Below are 22,303 nucleotides of genomic sequence, written 5' to 3'. Positions count from 1 at the left end.
ATATGAATTAAAGTCTTAGCTGTTCAGTCATCTGGACAGAATTTACACCAAATAAAAATCTCTAATTTCTTTTACTGTACTTAAAAAGTCCTTTAAAGTGAAAAAGCCAATTTCTACAAGAGTTTGGTTTAGAATTTCATATCCAAAGGGTGATTCATGAAATGATGACTACTGAAGGTTTCATTAGTTCCCATTTTATAGTATAAGGATGCATTAGCAAAAGGAATTTTAAAAACCTTTCTAAAAGAACCTGTCTTATAATCTATATATTTTATGACGGTTCTTGTGAGATAGGAGGGAAAATCCTTCTCTCATAGATTAGGTACCTAAATGATATGACTATAATTAAGCATTCAATCACATGCAACAGTGGTGGTATTCCATTAATTGGCACAGAAGTTATGAGAACTAATGAAAACTTAAGGGTCTTTTTATAGTTAGTGAATTTTTCACACATAAACACATCAACATGCTTTGTTAAAACTATTATATCTGGTCTAATGGATCAATTTATACTGATGCTAAATTTTTAAACCCCTATTTTTAAAAACACACATTTAAATCCTGGAATTTACATTGTATTTCTCTTTACAGAATATGTTCAGGCAAATGCTGCCATAACATCACCAAATAAGTCCTTGCCAAGACTCTCCAGCCAAAGCCATTAACACTCAAAATAGGAACCAAGCCGAGGCAGCAGTCGCTCGGCCTATAAAGGTCATAGTTCACCTGAGGACGCTACAAACACCAAGATTAGACCTAGTCTTATCTCCATCACACATAGACTTCACTGTGAAGTATATCTAAACTTTTAAAAATCGAACTACTTTGTAAAAAAAAAAAAAAAGGAATTATAACTAAGATCCGAAATTAAAAAGTCAAAAAAGAAAAACCCAGAGTTTTTCAAAGAAGTAAAAGAAAAACTCATCAAAGTTCAAAATTCGATGAACCACGCCACTTTAAGATATTGTTTATGCAAACAAGTAGGAAAAAAGATTTGGTGGAAGATTCTCATCTACTTTGTGAACACTTACCAAACAAAATTTTTTCTCAAACATCTTAGGAGAAATTTGAATTTTCTCTATACCTGCTATAACAAGAAGAAGAAGAGTTTCCGGCCTCCTGGGTTCACACCATTCTCCTGCCTCGGCCTCCTGGGTAGCTGGGACTGCAGGCACCCACCACTACGACCGGCTAATTTTTTGTATTTTTAGTAGAGACGGGGTTTCACCATGTTAGCCAGGATGGTCTCAACCTCCTGACCTCGTGATCCACCCTCCTCACCTCCCAAAGTGCTGGGATTACAGGCGTGAGCCACTGTGCCCGGCCAAAAGTAGAGCCTCTGTAGGCCAAACACTTAATTTAAGATGACCAGAGAGAAGAACAGCATTGGATAAGACAGTCAAGAAAAACCTGTCATGTTTACTGGCTTCTATCCTCAAAGAAATATTAACAGGTAAGCGCTCTTATTTTTCTTTACCTTTTCCTTTATCTAAATATACAGTATGGACTAAAGAGTGGAAACTACAGAAACAAATCATTCAGCTGCGGCATTTTCAGGGTTTTCCACTCCCACATTTTTAAACAACACTTTAATAAAGGTAAAACAAAGGTTCCTGAATCTCTGTTAATAGCAGCCTTCCAAACTTACTGTTTCTGATCCTTGTTTATTTGATTTTTAGAAACAAAATCTTAAAATGACATTTTTAAAACTCAGAGGTTGAAATATACAGTATTTATGAAGTTTTACCAAGAAAAATTCTGTGGTAGGTATTGGCTTTAACTGGGAATAAACACCTATTCTTCAGTTTTACTATTATTAAACTGCAACTAGTAAAAAGTCAAACTGTGTATATGTTAAGGGCCTAAAGCCTAGGATTCAGAGCTATAAATCAACTATAATCATCTATATAGCTTTTTAAAATAAGTCAGCCTTCAAAAGAGAACTTTCACACTCTGCTGAGACTGGAGTAAGGAACTGCCAAAGCCTTTTAAACATCCTCTTTTTTTGCCAGGGCAGGGGTGGTGGTTGTGGTAGAGAAACTTTGTGGTGGCTCACCTGGTGCCCATCTATACCCACTATTTTTCAGGGATCTTGTATGTGAAACTGATTGAGATAGGTATAGTCAATTTATGTTTTGCGTCTATAGTAACAGGAAAAAGAATCTTTGTGTTAAGTTTCAATGCATACTACCAGTTAGGTTTTGTTTTTGTTTTTTTTTTTTTGCTACATGAATCGGTTTGTTCCTTCATTATTCACTGACTACCACATCCTCATTCCCCTAGTTAGAGTTTTCAAAACACTATGTAAACTGAGGTTGAAGATATCTATAGCACTCTGGTAAAAGGACTCTACAGAGATCAAACAAACCTGGAGATTCTGGCATAAGCAAAGTATAGTTGAGAGTACACCCTCCAAGGGACTTCATAAAGAGGCCAATCAGTCCACTGACATTCCTCAAACATAAATTCGTAACATGTGGAAGTATCACTGAGTGGAACACCATTCTTTTCTGGGTACCGTACTATATACTGACATTCTTGAACATTTGGTAAATTTTAAATCTTTCTTAATTCAGATTACACCATAAAATTAAAATCCAGGCTGGGCGAGGTGGCTCATGCCTGTAATCCCAGCACTTTGGGAGGCCGAGGCAGGTGGATCACCTGAGGTTAGGAGTTTGACCAGCCTGGCTAACATGGTGAAACCCCGTCTCTACTAAAAATGCAAAAATTAGTGGGTGCGGTAGTGCACGCCTGTAGTGTCAGCTACTCAGGAGGCTGAGGCAGGAGAATAGCTTGAACCCAAGAGGCAGAGATTGCAGTGAGCCAAGATCACACCACTGCACTCCAGCCTAGGTGGCAGAGCGAAGCTCTCTCTCTAAAATAAAATAAAACACAATAAAATCTACAGAGTGAAACTGCTAAGTTTCAAAAAGAACAAGGGAGCCTGGTGCAGTAGCTCACATCTGTAATCCGGGAGGCCAACGTGGGTGGATCACTTGAATCCAGGAGTTCAAGGCCAGCCTGGGCAATACAAAAATTAGCCGGGCATGGTGGTGTGTGTCTACAATCGTAGCTACTCAAGAGACTGAGGTGGGAAGATCGCTTGAGCCCAGGAGATGGAGGTTGCAGTGGGCAGACAGCACTACTGCACTCCAGCCTGAGCAACAGAGCAAGACTAAGTATGAGTACCCATGAGACAGGAAGAAAATCAAGTGAGCATAGTGTTCTGGAAAACGAGAGGAAAGTGTATCAAGGAGGAAATAACCAACTGTGTGAAATGCTGCTGATAGGCCAAGATGAGGATAGTAACTATCCATTGGATGTAACCTCAAAAAGGTTATTGGTAATCATGACCAGTTTTAGCAAAATGGTATGAGAAAAAGTCCAAGAGGAGGAGGTTTAAAAGAGAAAGGGAGAAGAGGTATTGAAGATAACAAAGACAGTTGTTTCAAGGAGTTATTCAGAGAAGAATAAAGATATCCAATAGTGGTGGCAGGAAAAGTGGTATAGAGAAGAGGATTCTTTTTTAAATTTTTTTTCCCCCAGATGGAGTCCCACTCCATTGCCCAGGCTGGAGTGTAGTTGCCTGATCTCAGCTCACTACAACCTCTGCCTCCAGGGTTCAAGCAATTCTCCTGCCTCAGCTTCTTGAATAGCTAGGATTATAGGCATGCATCACCATGCCTGGCTAATTTTTTGTATTTTAAGTAGAGACGGGGTTTCACCATGTTGGCCAGGCTGGTCTCAAACTCCTGACCGCATGATCTGCCCACCTCGGCCTCCAAAGTGCTGGGATTACAGGTGTGAGCCACTGTTCCCGGCCTAAAAAAATTGTTTAGATACATAATATTTGTACATATTTATGTGGGTAACGTGATATTTTGTTACCTGCACAGAATGTAATGATCAAGTGAGGGTATTTAGGGTATCTATCACCTTGAGTATTTATCATTTCCATGTGGTGGGAACATTTTAAGTCTTCTAGCTATTTTGAAATAGACAATACATTGTTAACTATAGTCACTCTACTCTGCTAACAAACATCAGAACTTATTCCTTCTATCTAACTGTATGTTTGTACTCATTAAACAACCTTTCTTCATAAGCCCTATCCCACCCACACACACTTCTTAAGTCTCTGGTGTCTATCATTCTACTGTCTACCTCCAGAAGATCAAGTTTTTTAGCTCCCACGTGAGAACATTCGATATTTGTCTTTCTGTGCCTAGATTATTTCCAATTCCATCCATGATGCTACAATGACGTTTTCATTCTTTTTTAATGGCTGAATAGTATTCCATTGTGTACATATACCTCATTGTCCTTATCCATTCATCTGCTGATAAATACTTAGGTTCACTCCGTATCTTAGCTAGTATAAATACTGTTGCTATAATAATGGGAGTACAGGTATTCCTTTAATATACTGATTTCCTTTCCTTTGGATAAATACCCAGGAGTGGGATTGCTGAACTGTCTGGTAGTTCTAATTTTAGTTTTTTTACAAATCGCCATACTGTTTTCCATGGTGGCTTTAATTTACATTCTCACCAACACTGTATGTCACCTTTTCTTCTCATCCTCACTAGCATTTGTTATTTTTCATTTTTTTATCTTTTTAATAACGGCCATTCAAACTCTTAGGAGATTATATTTCTTTGTGGTTTTCATCTGCATTTTCCTGATGATGAGTGATATTGAGGATTTTTTCATGTACCTGTTGGCCATTTGTATATCTTCCTTTAAGAAATGTCTATTCATGTTCCTTGCCCACCTTTTAATGGTTTTTTGTTTTACTGTTGAGTGGTTTGAATACCTTGCATATTTATTAGTCCCTTGTCAGATGGGTACTTTGCAAATATTTTCTCCCACTCAACAGGTTGTCTCTTTACTTTGTTGACTATCTCCTTTGTTGTGCAGAAGCTTTTTTTTTGAGACAAGGTCTCACTCTGTTGCCCAGGGTGGAGTGCAGTGGCACGATCTCGGCTCACTGCAACCTCCACCTCCTGGGTTCAAGCAATTCTCTTGTCTCAGCCTCCTGAGTAGCTGGGATTACATAGGTGCACCACCATGCCCAGATTTTTGAATTTTTAGTTTTAGGAGAGACAGGGTTTTACCATGTTGACCAGGCTGGTTTTGAACTCCTCACCTCAAATGATTCACCCGCCTCGGCCTCCCAAAGTGCTGGGATTACAGGCATGAGCCACCGCACCTGGCCCAGAAACTTTTTATTTTAGTATCATCTCAGTAGTCTATTTTTGTTGACTTTGCTTTTGAGATATTAACTATAAAATGGTTGTCTAGGCCAATGTCCTGAAGGGTTTCCCCTATGTCTTCTTCTAGTAGTTTTATAGTTTTGGGTCTTACATTAAGTCTTCAATCCATCTCAAGTTGATTTCTGTATGTAGTGCAAGATAGGGGTCCAGTTTCATTCTTCTGCATATGGATATCCAGTTTTCCCACCATTTATGGACAATGATGTCTTTTTCCCAATGTATGTTCTTGGCACCTTTGTTGAAAATCAGTTGGCTGTAAATATGTGGATTTATTTCTAGGTTCTTTATTCTGTTCCATTGGTCTGTTTCTGTTTTTATACCAATACCATGCTGTTTTGGTTACTATAACCTTGTAATGTATTTTGAAGTCAGGTAGTACAATGCTTCCAGCTTTGTTCTTTTAGCTCAAGATCACTTTGGCTATTTGGCTTCTTTTTTGGTTCCACATAAATTTTGTGATAGCTTTCTCTATTTCTATGAACAATGACATTGGTATTTTGATAGAGATTGCACTGAATCTGCAGACTGCTTTGGGTAATACAGTCATTTTTACAATATTAATTCTTCATGGGCATGAGATGTTTTTCCATTTGTTTGTCTGAAGAGGAGGACTCTTTAAAGTTTTTTTAGGGCATGGTTGTGTGTGCTGATGAGTCATCCAGTAGAGAATAAAACTTGAGAGGAAGGAATTGCTAAAGTGATGCCCCAAGTACATTAGAGGGGATAAGGTCTAGTGGAGAGATCTGTTTTAGATAGAAGCAAAGATAACCAACTTATGGTAACATGGAGAAGGCAGATATGGTGGTGCAGGTGGGAGACAGGCATAGATGAAGGTTGGACTCTAAAGAAATTCTCTTACTGCCTTAGTTTTCTCAGTTGAAGAAAATTATATTTCAGGTAATGCTAATAAGCAAACACAAAAAGCAAAAACTACTGGTCTTCAATAATTTGCCTTATTTGACCTGCTCATATTAACCCATTTTACTTTCTTCTCTTAATGATGGTGATCTGTTTGCACATATAACCAAGCTAGGAAAATGTATGTATCTGCCAATAGTTCAACACATGTTTGGCTCACAAATAAAACTATGTGATCAATAAATCTGATGAGTTAATCAGATTTACATTCATGCCCTGGTAGAAGTTTCATTTACATGATAATAAGTCATTTACTTCAACTTTAAGATTATAGTACACTATTATAGGTTTTCCTCTAAGAAGAAAGAGTAGTCCAAAATTTCACAAGTGAAATGTGGTTTTCACAACAGGGAGTTAGACTTTGCTTATATGGAGGAACACAAGTTTTCAAGGGTACTTACCAACAGTGGTCACAGGAGGCTGGGAAGGGTACTGAGAACTTGTTGTGGCAGGATATGGACCACCAGGTGGGTAAGGACAGCCTGGGTAACCACTACAGACAAGGACAAAAAACATTTAACATTTAAGATGACCCAACGTTACAGTATTTTTAAGAACCCCATTCAGGAAGTTAAGCTTGATATATGGTTATTTTACCAGTTGATGAATTTATAGTTTTAGAGCTGCAAGTGTTTATTCAATTAAAGTTCTACGGAAATTGTATTAATGACACTGGATTTACTCTTAAATGGTTAAATGCTCTTGCTTGGTCTCAGTTATATGAGAGTCACCTTCAGAGCAGCAGAAACTAACTAGAGTATTTCTAAGGACAATCCAGCAGCATCAGAAGCAACAAGTAATTTGTGAGAGAACTTTTCTGATTTCTCAGTCTGTGGGAAAATGATACTATTTAATTTTTACCTGTGGCTTATTGGTAACCTTTGAGGATATTTAACCCGAAAACAGTTTTCTTTTCCTCTTTTGATAACATCCGTACCAAACTCGTATTTAAATAGTTTAAAAAAAACCCTTTTTTCTCACTTTCTGGACAGTTTCTGTCATTCATGTGTTCATATCAAAGTCAGAGGAACTTTCCTTAGAGGTATTCTACTCCAATCACCCTTGCAACAATCTCTTACCTAAATAACATCTCTGACAAATGGTCATCTTTCTCTATTTAACATTAAACATCATTTCAATATAATTTATAAATAGGAGTCCTAAATTTGCATTTTGGAAGATCACTCAACTATTCGGAGACTCCTAAAACTCAAATATTTGAGAACTTCTAACATTTTTCCCCTCAAGCTTCTCTTCTTCAGGTTAAATATTCTTTTTTTTTGAGATGGAGTCTCGCCCCGTTGCCCAGGCTGGAGTGCAGTGGTGTGATCTCAGCTCACTGCAAGCTCCACCTCCTGGGTTCATGCCAATCTCCTGCCTCAGCCTCCCGAGTAGCTGGGACTACAGGTGCCCAACACCATGCCCAGCTAATTTTTTGTATTTTTAGTACAGACGGGGTTTCACTCTGTTAGCCAGGATGGTCACAATCTCCTGACATTGTGATCCGCCCGCCTCGGCCTCCCAAAGTGCTGGGATTACAGGTGTGAGCCACCGTGCCTGGCCCTAAATATTCTTAATTCCTTTAACCATTTGTCTCAGGACATGATTTTCAGATCTAATTGCTTTCCTCTGAATGCTTACTCGTCAGTGTTTCCCTTACAAAGAAGAAGAAAATTAGAATAGGATGATTACTGGCTGCCTGGTTAGTTGGACAATAAATCTCAATTAATCCTACTTTACCTACAATTGTCAATTCTATGACATTTGCCTTTTACAAACTCATTAAAATTACTGATTAAAAAGAGCCAGCCCAGACTGAGTGCAATGGGTCACACCTGTAATCCTAGCATTTTGGGAGGCTGAGGCAGGTGGATCACTTGAGTCCAGGAGTCCAAGGCAAGCCTAGACAACATGGCGAAACCATCGCTACAAAAATAGAAAAATTAGCCAGGTGTGGTGGCACACATCTGCAGTCCCAGCTACTCGGGAGGCTGAGGTTGAAAGATCACCTGAGCCCAGGAGGTCGAGGCTACACTAGCTGAGATTATGCCACTACACTCCAGCCTGGGTGATACAGTGAAACCTCTGTCTCAAAAAAAAAAAAAAAAAAAAAAAAAACCTAGCCTAGAGCACTGGAGCAAGAGCTCCTTCTGAGTTTATGGTCAATAATCCTTTTTCAATGCAGTGGTTCAAACATTCTCCTATTTGTATTATCAGCTTCCACTTTATAACTTGTCCTCAACAAAGTTTTATATATGACTTGCTGAAGATTCAATGTAATCATGGTACTTCTCTTATATATCACTGTAAGAGCAAAATCAGGAAAAAAAAAAAAGCATTTTTGTTCCTAGCGGACACACGCTGGAGGCTACTGAACACAGTACTTTTGTTTCTTCTAGTCTCTTCAGTAATCCATGCTATAATGTTGTAAAGAAATGTCAATCTTACTGAAACTTCTAAATCCACCGTTTTGAAAACTGGGATAAATTGCTCTTTTTTTCTGGAGTTTCTCCCATTTTGCACACCTTTGCAAAGACAATGTGATCACATTGCTGAATTTTTCTGTAACTTGGTATAAAACTCTTCTAAGCCTACAGATATTAACTTCAGAGAAATCTCCATCTGTAGTTTTATTGTTCAGAAGTCCATTTCAATAGCATATCTTCAACAATTATTCCCTCTTACGTCCAAACCTCCTTTTTACTAGCAATTGTTCAGTAGAAAGACTTGTAATTTCAAGGCTTCAGGTAGGATTCCATTTCTAGAACTTAATCAGAAATTTTAGGGCCTCAAGAAATCTCAAATGTATAACCTGCTTATATATTACTACCAAAGAAATCTTTCTCTATTGTCCCTGACAAATGTTCTTCTAATCTCTGCTTACCTATCCAAAGTGACAGAATGCTTATTACCTTCCAAAAAGTTGTGAAATTAATTTAAGACAACCCAGAAATGAAATGTTTGCTAAATTAACTTTCAAAATCCTAGATATTATATATGTACATATATATATTTACCTATGCCATGTGTTCACAAATCTGGCTGCATTTATCCATGAGGATTATGACTGGGTTATATGAAGAAGAGTTAGAGTTAAATTTTCCTTGCTAATTGTTAGAGCAGCTGGAAGTCTCATCTTGGCATCAGTGTATGCCAGTCTTTTTTTTTTTTTTTGAGACAGGTTCTCACTTTGTTGCCCAGGCTGGAGTACAGTGGTGCCATTATGGCTCACTGCATCCTTGAGCGGTAGGTTCAAGTGATCCTTCCACCTCACCCTCCCAAGTAGCTGGGACTACAGGTTCACACCACCATGCCTGGCTAATCTTCATTTTTTTTGTAGACATGAGGTCTACTATGTTGCCCAGGCTGGTCTCCAACTTCTGGGCTTAAGCAATCTTCCTACCTCAGCGTCCCAAAGCGCTGAGTGGAATTTTAAGTTGGCCCAAAGACCACCTTTGGAGAGTACTCCTAGATTACCACTGAAACAAGTATACATTTAAAACATGGGTTAGTAATTATTTATCATTGACTTTCTAGTGTGTGTTATTAACAAACTGATTTCATTGTTAATTTAATTTAGTTCCCTACGTTATTACTAAATGGATAATAAAGGCTGATAGTACAGGTAGTCTATGAATTAAATTTAGTTACCTATGTTATTACTAAATCAATAAAGGTTGACAGTACAGGTAGTCTATGAATTAAATATCACGCAACAAGTTTGACCCCATTATCTGAACTATTAATTGATTTCTGCAATGTATAGAAAAGATAGGTTGTGCGGTTCTGTTTGAGACAGAGTCCTTGCTCTGCTGCCCAGGGTGGAGGGTGATGGCACGACCTTGGCTTACTGCAACCTCCACCTCCTGGGTTCAAGCAATTCTCCTACCTCAGCTTCCCAAAGAGCTGGGATTATAGGCATGTGCCACCACGCCTAGCTAATTTTGTATTTTTAGTAGAGATGGAGTTTCACTGTGTTGGCCAGGCTGGTCTTGAACTCCTGACCTCAGGACCACAGGTGATCTGCCTGCATCGGCTTCCCCAAGTGCTGGGATTACAGGTGTGAGCTACCGCACCCGGCCTTATTGCTAGAATTTTAAGGTGTGTGTGTATAGTTTGATAGGAGTTTCTTTCAATCTAGAGAAAGGCAGCTTCTGGGCTGCATTTTTATTTTACAGAGGAAAGAAATGGGGTGAGATGATCTCAATTGGTTTTTGACCTTGAAGTCCTTGTTATTTTCCTTTTAAGAAATTTGTATATCTAGTATAGATAGCTGAAATATTGATGGAATGTTAGTTATAATGAATTCAGCCAAGGGGAAAAATATTTTCTAATACCCTCTTTAAAAAAACAAACAAACAAAAAAAAGACATAGGCTAGGCGCGGCAGCTCACACCTGTAATCCCAGCACTTCAGGAGGCTGAGACAGGCGGATCACAAGGTCAGGAGTTCGAGACCATCCTGGTCAACATGGTGAAATCCCATCTCTACTAAAAATACAAAAATTAGCCAGGCGTGGTGGCGCATGCCTATAGTCCCAACTGCTAGGGAGGCTGAGGCAGGAGAATCACTTGAACCCGGGAGGTAGAGGTTGTAGTGAGCTGAGACTGCACCACTGTACTCCAGCCTGGGCAACAGAGCAAGACTCTGTCTCAAAAAAATAAATAAATAAATAAATTCCAGCAATAAACCAAATTTTATCTTCCACTAAATTGCAACTAAATTTATTTTAATGCCCTAATTAGCAAATTATTTTGATTCTAGATCTAATAGAAGAATTTGTAATACAATTATTCAAAAGATAATTTTTCATTACCTGGGATTGGGAGGGTATCCGGATGGGTATGGAGAGATTCCACCTGGCATGCCTGGCATGTAGGAAGCTAAAAACAATTTTTTCACATTGTAAAAATAATATACAAGGCCTGAATATGTAGGCTACTGAATAAGATATACATCACACTATCAATACACAGCAAAATTTCACACAGTTAAAAAATCCAATTCTCAGCACCAAAACAAAACAAATAATCTTACCCTTTCATAATCCTCAAATCATTAAACATGAATGACAATACTTACGACAACCCCAACCAAAAGAACTGGCAAACAGGTCAACCTGGTCAGCTTTTAAAGTTCTCAAGAAGTCTATAACCTGAGATAAGAGCAGGTTTAATTTCAAATTTAGAGGAAGGTAATTCTGGCCTCCTTTGGTCCAAGGTTAACTTCTTAGAGAGTAACTTCTTTATTATATCTAATAAATCTTTTGTTATTTCTTTTGTAACTGTTGACCAGTTTTAGTACAGATGATTTTGTTGGCTTGTTTGAAGACTTTAAGAGACTTCAAATTACTCTGAGAAGTCCTATACAAAACTTACATTATCCAGACTGTTAAAAACTAGTCTAGGTGACAGAGTGAGACCCTATCTCAAAATAAATAAACAAAACAAAAGCTCAGAAATACTAGGGATAAAAGGTTAAAATCCAGCAAGCTTAAAGAATACTTTATATATTCTTTAAAGAGAACATGAAAGCCAAAGAACTAAGATCAGTGGTGCCAAGAGGCTAATCAACATAGAGGAAGAAAAAGAGAAGTTAATCTTGACTTTAACTGACAAAAAAAAGAATAAAGAATCAGCCCTAGAGTGTTTAATGTGACTTACAGTGACTGAGTACAAAACTGAATTGCAACAGTGACAACAGTATGGTCTCTTTCTTGAATACTGCACTTCCAACGTAAACGTAAAACTCAAAGAAATTAGGGGAAAAAAATGTTGCAGGCCAGCCGCGGTGGCTCATGCCTATAATCCCAACACTTTGGGAGGCTGAGGCGGATTACTTGAGGTCAGGAGTTCGAGACCAGCCTGGCCAAAATGGTGAAACCCTGACTCTACTAAAAATACAAAAATTAGCCGGGCATGGTGGTGGGGGCCTGTAATCCCAGCTATTCAGGAGACTAAGGCTCAAGAATCACTTGAACCCAGGAGGTGGAGTTTGCAGTCAGCCCAGATCACACCACTGCACTCCAGCCTGGACGACAGAGCAAGACTCCGTCTCAAAAAAAAAAAAGTTGCTTAGGAGACTATCTGAGTTTCTGAAAAGGTTACTTTTGTCATAGCGGTCACTCACTATATTATCTGAGCAAATAAACAAACGTAACGAGACTAGGAAATATTTGATATCTTTTTTTTTTTGATATGAAGTCTTGCTCTGTCACCCAGGCTGGAGTGCAGTAACGCAGTGTCAGCTCACTGCAACGTCTGCCTCAGCCTCCCGAGTAGCTGGGACTACAGGCATGCACCACCACATACCTGGCTAATTTTTGTATTTTTAGTAGAGACAGGGTTTCATCATGTTGGCCAAGCTGGTCTTGAACTCCTGACCTCAGGTGATCCACCCCCACCTCGGCCTCCCAAAGTGCTGGGGCTACAGTCATGAGCTACCACACCCAGCCAAATATTTAGTATTTCAAACTTAAGCAAGATACTCTACTCTCGGGCACTAGAGTCAACAGAATTTAAAAAGATAAAAACAAATTTCTGATCCACAAGAATTACCTGTATCTTTACTAAAAGAAATAGTAAATAGTAAATTTCTATTTACTAAATAGAAATAGTAATCCTAAAATCAAGCTTATTCTGGGAAGGTAGGGAAGGAAAGAGAAATGTTGTTCTTCAGGAAAGAATGGATTAAAAAGGAAAAAGTATAATTTTCAGCAGAAGAAAAATGAAAGCACATATAATTTGTCTTGTAAGATAAACAAGTTCGGTTAATTATAATCTTAAAGAAAATTTACCAAAAAAAGAAAAAAAAGAAGTCACAGCTCAAAACACAATGAAATCAACACAGATTTAGCAATTTCAAAATGAGTACAACCAACTCACAATTATTCAGAGTGATTTTTACGTATCAGTAAGAATTATTCAAGAAAACAGAGATAACAGAGATAATATATTCCAATTAGGGGAGAAGCGATACTGTCTCCATGCTCCCACCACTCTGCACAAGGTAAAATCATGAATTGGCTGTACAAAAGAGAAAAAAGCTAAGAGCTAGATATCCAATTGTGTATACCCAGAATAGCTGAATGTGAATGCTTCAGTTGACTTTAATCCTTATCTACAACTCTGATTTTGTAGTTGCAAAGAGAAAGGAGAGGTCAGACTACCTTTCAAGTTATATGTGCTTCCAAGCTGATCAAATAAGGCTATTCTGCAGCATGCATAATTTAAAAAATTCTACCTCTATTCTACACTTTCTCCTCCATTTTGGAATCCAGCACAACCATTGTTAGATTTCTACCTACAAATGGAAGCCCAAATGCCAGTCTGTGGTGGGAATCTGTACATGCAGATATGGGGCCTCAGAATACTTCCAAAAAATCCACTAGCTTGGTAAGCTAAAAAGCAAAGAAATCATTAATTTTTCTTTTTTTCTTTTCTTTTTTTTTTTGACAAAGGTTTCTGTTCTCTTTTGTTTATGTGAGTTTTAAAGTAAAATCTCAGTTCTACTTACTATTTGGTGGTCCCGTTGCCTGGTATGGTGGATAGGATGCCGAAATAGGACGAGAGAAGACTGGAGGTTCGTCTCCAAATACCACAATCATGACCTGAATAAGCCCCAACAAGTCTGACTGTGGCTAAAAAATGAAAAAAAAAATTCAAGTCAGCTACAGAGTCGCTTTTCAGTAAAAAGAAAAAGGTTGGCCATTTCTCATTGGTTTTTAACTCAGCTTGACAATTTTCTTTGTAGGACCTCAATCGTGAAAATTTCATTTAATTAATTTATTTTAATAGAGTGGTTTTAAACATGATGTGCAGCAAGGTTCTTGCTTCAAGTATATAAAAATAGCACTAGTTAAAGCACCATATTGCAAAATTCATAGTTTTGTTCTTCATTTGACTCCACAGAACAAAAATTTATTGCCACTGTACAATTTATTGTAAGTATACTGATACAAATTCAGGGATGAATATGAGCAACAGTGACAATATTACTTAAGGTCATTAAAAGACATCAATGATATCTTGGAAATATGTGTTCTTAAAAATTTTTATTAAAGATATTATGAACTCTGAAATTATAGGTAGATTATAGCCAAGTGAGGTGGTTTACACCTGTAATCCCAGCACTTTGGGAGGCCAAGGTGGGTGAACTGCTTGAGGCCAGGAGTTTGAGACCAGCTGGGCCAACATGGCAAAATCCCATCTCTACTAAAAACACAAAAATTAGACGGGTGTGGTGGTGTGCGCCTGTGGTCCCAGTTACTCAGGAAGCTGAAGCAAGAGAATCGCTTAAACCCCAGAGGCAGAGGTTGCAGTGAGCTGAGATCGCACCACTGCCCACTGCCCTCCAGCCTGGGTGACATAGCAAGACTCTTTCTCCAAAAAAAAAAAAAAAAAACCAAAAAAAAAAAAAAGCAAAAATTATACGTAGATTCTAGCTTAGAAATTGCTAGACTGTAGTGCAAAAGGGGTGAATTGTTAAAGGTGTTAAAAGATCTTTCCTTCCAACAACAGTGACAAAGAGACTGCCTATTTTTTCGTAAGAGTTATTAAGATTTTCTCTCAAATACCTATTGACCACTGGTCAGTGGTGGTGGCTTACACCTGTAATCCCAGCACTTTGGGAGGCCAAGGCAGGAGGATCAAATAAGGCTATTTTGCAGCATGCATAATTTTAAAAATTCTAGCTCTATTCCAGCACTTTCCCCTCCATTTTGGAATCCAGCTTCAGCTCAGGAGTTTGAGACCAGCCTGGTCTCTACAAACAAATAAAAAACTGTACGTGGTGGCATGCGCCTGTAGTCCTAACTACTCAGAAGGCTGCAGTGGGAGGATCACCTGATCCAGGAAGGTTGAGGCTGCAGTGAGTCAGCCATGATTGTGCCACTGCACTCCAGCCTGGGTTAGAGTGAGACCCTGTTTCAAAAAAACAAAAACAAAACCCAACAACAACAACAACAACAAAACGACAAAAGAAATATCTACCAACCACTAATTAAACTGTGCTAGTCAAAGTTGCTCAAAATGGCTTGATGATTCTTCTTTTACTCCTTAATCTATTTTGTGTGTATCTAATCTCACATACTTCATTCGTAAATTCACTGAGTTCTGAAGAATTACTTAATCACCTTGATAGGCTAACCATCTTCACAGAAACTATTTTTTACATCCCCCTTCCCCCCAGACAAGGTCTTGCCATGTTGCCCAGCTTAGACTTGAACTCAACAATCTTCCTGCCTCGGTTTCCCAAGTAGTTGGGATTACAGGATTAGGACTGGCACGTCTTTTAATACTCCTGACAGAAGACTTCGGGGGCAGTTTTCACCTTTTCCAAAGAACCAAACTCACCTCATTTGTTCAATTTTGACCTAACTTATGGAAGATGACAATGAATAACATTTCTTAAAGCTTTCTGTGAAAACTTGTTGATCTCTACTGTTCCAATATTTTTCTTGTGTTGCCTGTAAATTTATATACTGAGACTCGGGGTGTTACAAGCACAATATCTGTGCAACGCTCACAGATACTGTGGCTGGTGTGTGTGGGGATGGCCCCTAGACTACACACTTTCTCAATTTTTCGGCCCAACAAAATTCCTCACCTAAATCATAGCCTCATGTAAGCCTCATGCATGTAGGTGATAATTCACATCCCATAAACTTTCTCCTTTTAAAGTATACATTTCAGTGGCTTTTATTATTTCACAACACTATGCAACCATTACCACCATCTAATTCCAGAATATTTTCATCATCCCAAAAAGAAACCCTGTACTCATTAGTAGTCACTTCCCATTTCCCTTTTCCCACAGCCCTTTAGCAACCACTAATCTACTTTCCGTCTCTATGGATTTGCTTTCCTGAATGCTTCATATAAATGAAATCATACAATATATGGCCTTTTGTGCTTGGCTTCTTTCACTTGGCATCATGTTTTCAGAGTTCGTTAATGTTGTAGTATGAATCAATTCTTCACACATTCTACAGTTTTGTCAAGGTAGTTTTAATTATCATACCATTCCTTTTACACTAAATTCTTTGAAGAAAAAAATTAGTATCTATGTTAATATCTACTTCCAGGCCAATTATAAAGCAACAGGTTAAGAATTCAAACTGAGGCTAGGCGTAAGGGCTCACACCTGTAATCCCAGCACTTTGGGAGGCTGAGGCGAGCCCATCACCTGAAGTCAAGAGTTCGAGACCAGACTGGCCAAGGTGGTTTTAGCCCTGTCTCTACTAAAAATACAAAAATTAGCCAGGTGTGGTGGTGGGTGCCTGTAATCCCAGCTACTCAGGAGGCTGAGGCAGTCTCGTCTCTACTGAGTCCAATCTGCTACTAAACCCATCTACTGAGTTCTTAATCTCTATTATTCTATTTTTCATTTTTAAGATTTCCACTTACTTTCTCTTTAATAAAATTTACCATCTTGTCCTCTATTTTCTTGAACACATTGATCACAACCATTTTTAAGTCTGTGTCTGATAACTAAGTTACTTGTGTGTTTGTGGCAGTGGAGTGGAGAGATGTCCTGTTTCTATCATCTTTTTTTCCTCTTGGTTCTCTTTCTTGGTGTACTTGATAAATATAAATTGTATACTAGATATTGTGAAAAATTATAGAGGGTCTATATATTATCTTCTTCCAGCAAGGGTTCACCCTATCCTGTGGCAGGCCGATACACAGTCAGGATCAGGGACTGAGCTGACTCAAGGACAGATTTTTTTTTTTTTTTGAGACGGAGTCTCACTCACTCTGCCACCCAGGCTGGAGTGCAGTGGTGCGATCTCGGCTCACTGCAACCTCCGCCTACCAGGTTCAAGTGATTCTCCTGCCTCAGTCTCCCGAGTAGCTGGGATTAAAGGCATGTGCCACACCACGCCTAGCTAATTTTTGTATTTTTAGTAGAGATGGGGTTTCACCATGTTGGCCAGGCTTGTCTCAAACTTCCGGCCTCAAGTGATCCTCCCACCTCGGCTTCCCAAAGTGCCGAGATTACAGGTGTGAGCCACCCCACCCAGCCTCGAGGACAGATTTTTGTAAGGCTCATTCTACTTTTAAGTTCTCCCTCCTAAGATGTGTTCCTCCAGTGGTGCCAACTAACAGCGTAGGATGTTTACTTGTTCCCCTTTTTGATAAGGTACTGAACTCCAATTGCCTCCTTAACCTAAGACCGCTGAAAACTTGGCTGATTTTCAGAGGCTTTCTGCTTAGTTTTTTTTTAGCATCTCATCTTTGAAGCTCAGGAATTCAACATATCTCTTAAGGTGGGAAATTCAGAGTAACTCATCTTTTCTTTTGCTCTGTTGTCCAGGCTGGAGTACAGTGATGCAATCATGGCTCACTGCAGCCTCTAATTCCAAGGCTCAAGTGATCCTTTCACCTCAGCCTCCTGAGTAGGTGTGGTCACAGGCAAACATGACCATGCCTAGTTTTTAAAATTTTTTTATAGAGATGGGGTTCTCACTATGTTGCCCAGGGTGGTCTCAAACTCCTGAGCTCAAGCAATTCTCCTGACTCAGCTTTCCAAAGTCCTGGAATCACAGCCATAAGCCACTATCCCCAGAGCTACTCACTTCTTTACGGCTTCCATTTCTCCCAAATCTTAGGTCTAGAAGTCCTAGTTACTTTGATGGACAGAACAGCAACTTTTGTCTTTTCAGCCCTCTGAGACTGCTAGAGACTCTGCAGGTTTCTCTGCCTCTTAGCTAAGGTCCTTTGCCCAGATTCTCAGCCCTTCATCCTGCATCAAGAATCAGGAAGTAGGCCGGGCATGGTGGTGTACGCCTGTAATCCCAGGACTTTAGGAGGCCGAGGTAGGTGGATCACTTGAGGTCAGGAGTTCGAGAACAGCCTCACCAACATGGTGAAACCCCATCTCTACTAAAATACAAAACTTAGCCAGGCATGGTGGGCAGGCGCCTGTAATCCCAGCTATTAGGGAGGCTGAAGCACGAGAATTGCTTGAACCTGGGAAGTGGAGGTTACAGTGAGCTGCGATTGTGCCACTGCCCTCCAGCCTGGGTGACAGAGTGTGAAACTCTGTCTCCAAAAAAAAAAAAAAAAAAAAAAAAAAAAAAAAATCAGTAGGTACCACCCAGGGGAAAAGTTATTGACAGAAGTGCCTTATGTCTTTGCTGTTTCCTTCTCTACAGAATCTTGGCCATCCATGTCTTGATTGCCTAAACAGCTTTCCAAAACCTTCCAACAAGTGTTGTATTTTCTCTTGCTTTTCTAGTTACTTTTCATAGGAACATTAATCTGTTACAGTTACATTATCAGACACATAAACAGAAATTTCCTACTATTATTCTTGAAAGAAATGCTTTGAGTAATGAGATCTGAATTCCATAACTACCCCATCAGGATACTATTTTTTAAAATGCACTTCCTACTATGTGAATCCTGCCTATTTTAAAAGGTTCAACTCAAGCAAGTAAAATAGTGAAAATAAGTATTCTGAAAATTACAAAGCTCTACACAAACCCATTTCTTTTAGTGAGCCTTTTCTAATTTACCCTCAACTCAGTGATTAGTCCATTATCTGAACTTATCTACCCTACTTGGAATCCTCTTTGAGTACTAAAAGAAAGCAGATGCTACTGAGCAAAATATATAAAACATAACTAATTCACAGAACACTATTAATACTTACGTGTTTCCATTCATGTAGATAAGGAAGATATATCTTCCCATTTGCATCAACATGCTTTCCCGTTTTAATAGTCATTGAACTAGTAGGCTTAACAAAACAGATAGGGGGATTATATGGGTATGTGTCCAGTAGCCATAGGCATATTGGAATATTATATGTATTACCTGAAAAAGAAATAGAAACTTCAGTTACTCTATTTTTATTATTTTTAAATTGAAGAATGGTTAAAGAACACAGGTTTAGTTTAGATACCATTTATACATATATCTGCACCCCCCCATACCTATTTCCCCCAGCAGAATTTATTTCCTGAGGGGAATAGCAAAGTCAGTAATGTTAAATTTTACTCAGTCTTCCCTAAATTTACACTCGCTTTATACAATGCTGATGCTCAATTAACTGTTTTTTCCCTCTGCTTGTTATGAATGGTTGACTTATTATTTAATAGTGGCTCAAATGTCACTTCCTCTGTGATCTTCCCATGTGGCCTTCTTCTCCTCTGTAATCTCATAGCACTTTTTCATTTTATAATTCTATAGCAGTTACAGAATAGTGTAAATATCTATCTGTTCCCTTGGTTTCCCCTATTAGTGGAGTTCTTCCAGAAGAGGTACATCCTCTTTGTATCCACAGCTCCTATCCTTATTACCTTATGCATAGCAGGTACTATGTGAAATCAATGGGTAAAGGACATAGGTCTTAGCTAGTTACAAGGAATAATTAACAGAGCCATCCAAAAACAAAATGGTCTCACATGAAGCTAAATGCTTCCTCACCACTAAGTATTTCAGCAGAGGGTGAAAGACAGGCTAACAGAGATCAATTATCTATCATTAATATTAGCGCCAACACCACAACCGTAAATAACAGCTACTTTTTTTTTTTTTGAGATGGAGTCTCGCTCTGTCGCCCAAGCTGGAGTGCAGTGGCCGGATCTCAGCTCACCGCAAGCTCTGCCTCCCAGGTTCACGCCATTCTCCTGCCTCAGCCTCCCGAGCAGCTGGGACTACAGGCACCCACCACCTCGCCCGGCTAGTTTTTTGTATTTAGTAGAGACGGGGTTTCACCGTGTTAGCCAGGATGGTCTCGAACTCCTGACCTCGTGATCTGCCCGTCTCGACCTCCCAAAGTGCTGGGATTACAGGCTTGAGTCACCGCGCCCGGCCAACAGCTACTTTTAACTGTCTCCTTATTACATTCAAGGCTCTGTGCTAAGTCCTTTACATTCATTAACGAATAAATGCTCATTCCCCCAAGTTAGGTACCATTATCCAAATGTCAAAGATGTCCATCTATAACATGTAACAAAACTGCTAAGATTATAGAGCAAGAACTCAAACATAACTCTGTCCTGACTTTGAAGCCTGTATCTTAAGCTTCCCATTGTCAGGAAAGTTTGAATGGTGTAGGAGGCTGAACTAGGAGGCAAGTAAGATCCCTTTCTAGTTCTAAAATTCTTTGATTCTGTGAAACATTAAACTCCTCTGGTGAACCTAGGCACTTATTTGTTCATACATCTCGGTAAGGAAGTTTTTTTTTTTTTTTTTTTTTTTTTTTGAGACGCAGTCCTTCTCTGCCACCCAGGCTGGAGTGCAGTGGCCGGCTCTCAGCTCACTGCAAGCTCCGCCTCCCGGGTTCACGCCATTCTCCTGTCTCAGCCTCCGGAGTAGCTGGGACTACAGGCGCCCGCCTCGTTGCCTGGCTCGTTTTTCTTTTTGTATTTTTTAGTAGAGATGGGGTTTCACCATATTAGCCAGGATGGTCTCGATCACCATATTAGCCAGGATGGTCTCGATCTCCTGACCTCGTGATCCACCCGTCTCGGCCTCCCAAAGTGCTGGGATTACAGGCTTGAGCCACCATGCCTGGCCTCGGTAAGGAAGTTTTAAGAAAGCTGAAAATGTTAGGTGTTGCTGCCAAATGAACTTCAATTTGAATAGAAGTTAAAATCTACATCAGCATGAAAGCCATGAGAAAGTAGGTTTAATTTACTTATAACTCTCTGGCAACATATTTATTATGTATTCAAAATACATCTAGCTGGAAACCTAATAACATAAGACATTTACCTCTATAAGGCACAGGAATTGTTCCAGCGAGGTTCATTAGTTCCCTGGAACTGCCATCATTAAAAACTGAAAGGAAAGAACAATTATTTAATCATGAGCATTTTTTTTAGATACTCCCATAAGTTATTCTTTCAGAAAGACTGGTTAAAATTCATTTTTATCCTTGAAAGGGGCTGACCTGTCAATGTATCATCCATCCTGTCCAATAACTAACAATTCTTTGTTGATTCACTCAATGTCATTGATCAGCTTTTTCTTTTTTTTTTTTTTCAGATGGAGTCTCACTCTGTCGCCCAGGCTGGAGTGCAATGGCGCAATCTCGGCTCACTGCAACCTCCGCCTTCCGGGTTCAAGCGATTCTCCTGCCTCAGCCTCCTGAATAGTTGGGATTACAGGCGAGTGCCTGAATAGTTGGGATTACAGGCGAGTGCCACCACACCTGGCTAATTTTTTGTATCTTTAGTAGACACAGTGCTTCACCATGCTGGCCAGATTGGTCTCGAACTCCTGACCTCGTGATCCATCTGCCTTGGCCTCCCAAAGTGCTGGGATTACAGGTGTGAGTCACTTTTAAAACTATTTAAATATCACTATCGGCCAGGCGCAGTGGCTCGCGCCTGTAATCCCAGCACTTTGGAAGGCCAAGGCAGGCAGATCACCTGAGGTTGGAAGTTTTAGACCAGCCTGACCAAAATGGAGAAACTCCATCCCCACTAAAAATACAAAATTAGCCAGGCGTGGTGGCACATGCCTGTAATCCCAGCTATTCAGGAGGCTGAGGCAGGAGAACTGCTTGAACCCAGGAGGCAGAGGTTGCAGTGAGCCAAGATTGTACCACTGCATTCCAGCCTGGGCAACAAGAGCAAAACTCCACTGCAAAACAAGCAAACAAACAAACAAAAAACACTATCAAACAATACCATACTAAATGTTCATCTAATGTCATTATACTTTAGAGATCTCCAATCTCCAGACATTTATCCAGACTGTCACTCACAGTTATTTATTTATTATTGTTTTTTGGAGACAGGGTCTTGTTATGTTGTGCAGGCTATCCTCAAACTCTAGGCTCAAGCAATCCTCCCACCTCAGCCTTCTGAGTAACTGGGACTATAGGCGTGCACTATCGTGCCCAGCTTTTTTTTCCTATTTTTTAGAAATGGGGTCTCACTAAATTGTCCAGGCTGGACTTGAACTCCTGGACTCAAGTGATCTCTTGGCCGCAGCCTCCTTAGCCAGTATTAAAATGAAAAAAAGAAAAGTTCATAGCCAAATGTAGACAATTTCTTTTAATCTATATTTCTCATACCCCACATATTTTTCTATCTATAATTTATGTCTATACTTAATACAGCACATAGTTTGTATTGGACAGCT

The 22,303-nt window shown here is 39.4% G+C and overlaps 1 protein-coding gene across 2 annotated transcripts in view; it reads right to left on the bottom strand.

The window, feature by feature from the left end:
• Positions 1-22,303, bottom strand: part of TSG101 (tumor susceptibility 101) — a 49,707-nt gene that overhangs the window by 17,085 nt on the left and 10,319 nt on the right. For both annotated transcript variants that reach the window (XM_023230962.2, XM_023230963.3), the window contains 5 exons: positions 20,927-20,992; positions 18,858-19,021; positions 13,716-13,839; positions 11,017-11,083; positions 6,602-6,693 (listed from right to left, as the gene is read on the bottom strand). In XM_023230962.2, the coding sequence (XP_023086730.1) occupies positions 6,602-6,693; positions 11,017-11,083; positions 13,716-13,839; positions 18,858-19,021; positions 20,927-20,992 (513 nt within the window). The remainder of the gene's footprint in view (positions 1-6,601; positions 6,694-11,016; positions 11,084-13,715; positions 13,840-18,857; positions 19,022-20,926; positions 20,993-22,303) is intronic.

The sequence above is a fragment of the Piliocolobus tephrosceles genome, chromosome 13, assembly GCF_002776525.5.
Source record: "Piliocolobus tephrosceles isolate RC106 chromosome 13, ASM277652v3, whole genome shotgun sequence".
NCBI classification, from domain to species: Eukaryota; Metazoa; Chordata; class Mammalia; order Primates; family Cercopithecidae; genus Piliocolobus; species Piliocolobus tephrosceles.
Note: the sequence above shows the minus strand (reverse complement) of the source record. Positions and strands in the feature narration are given on the sequence as shown.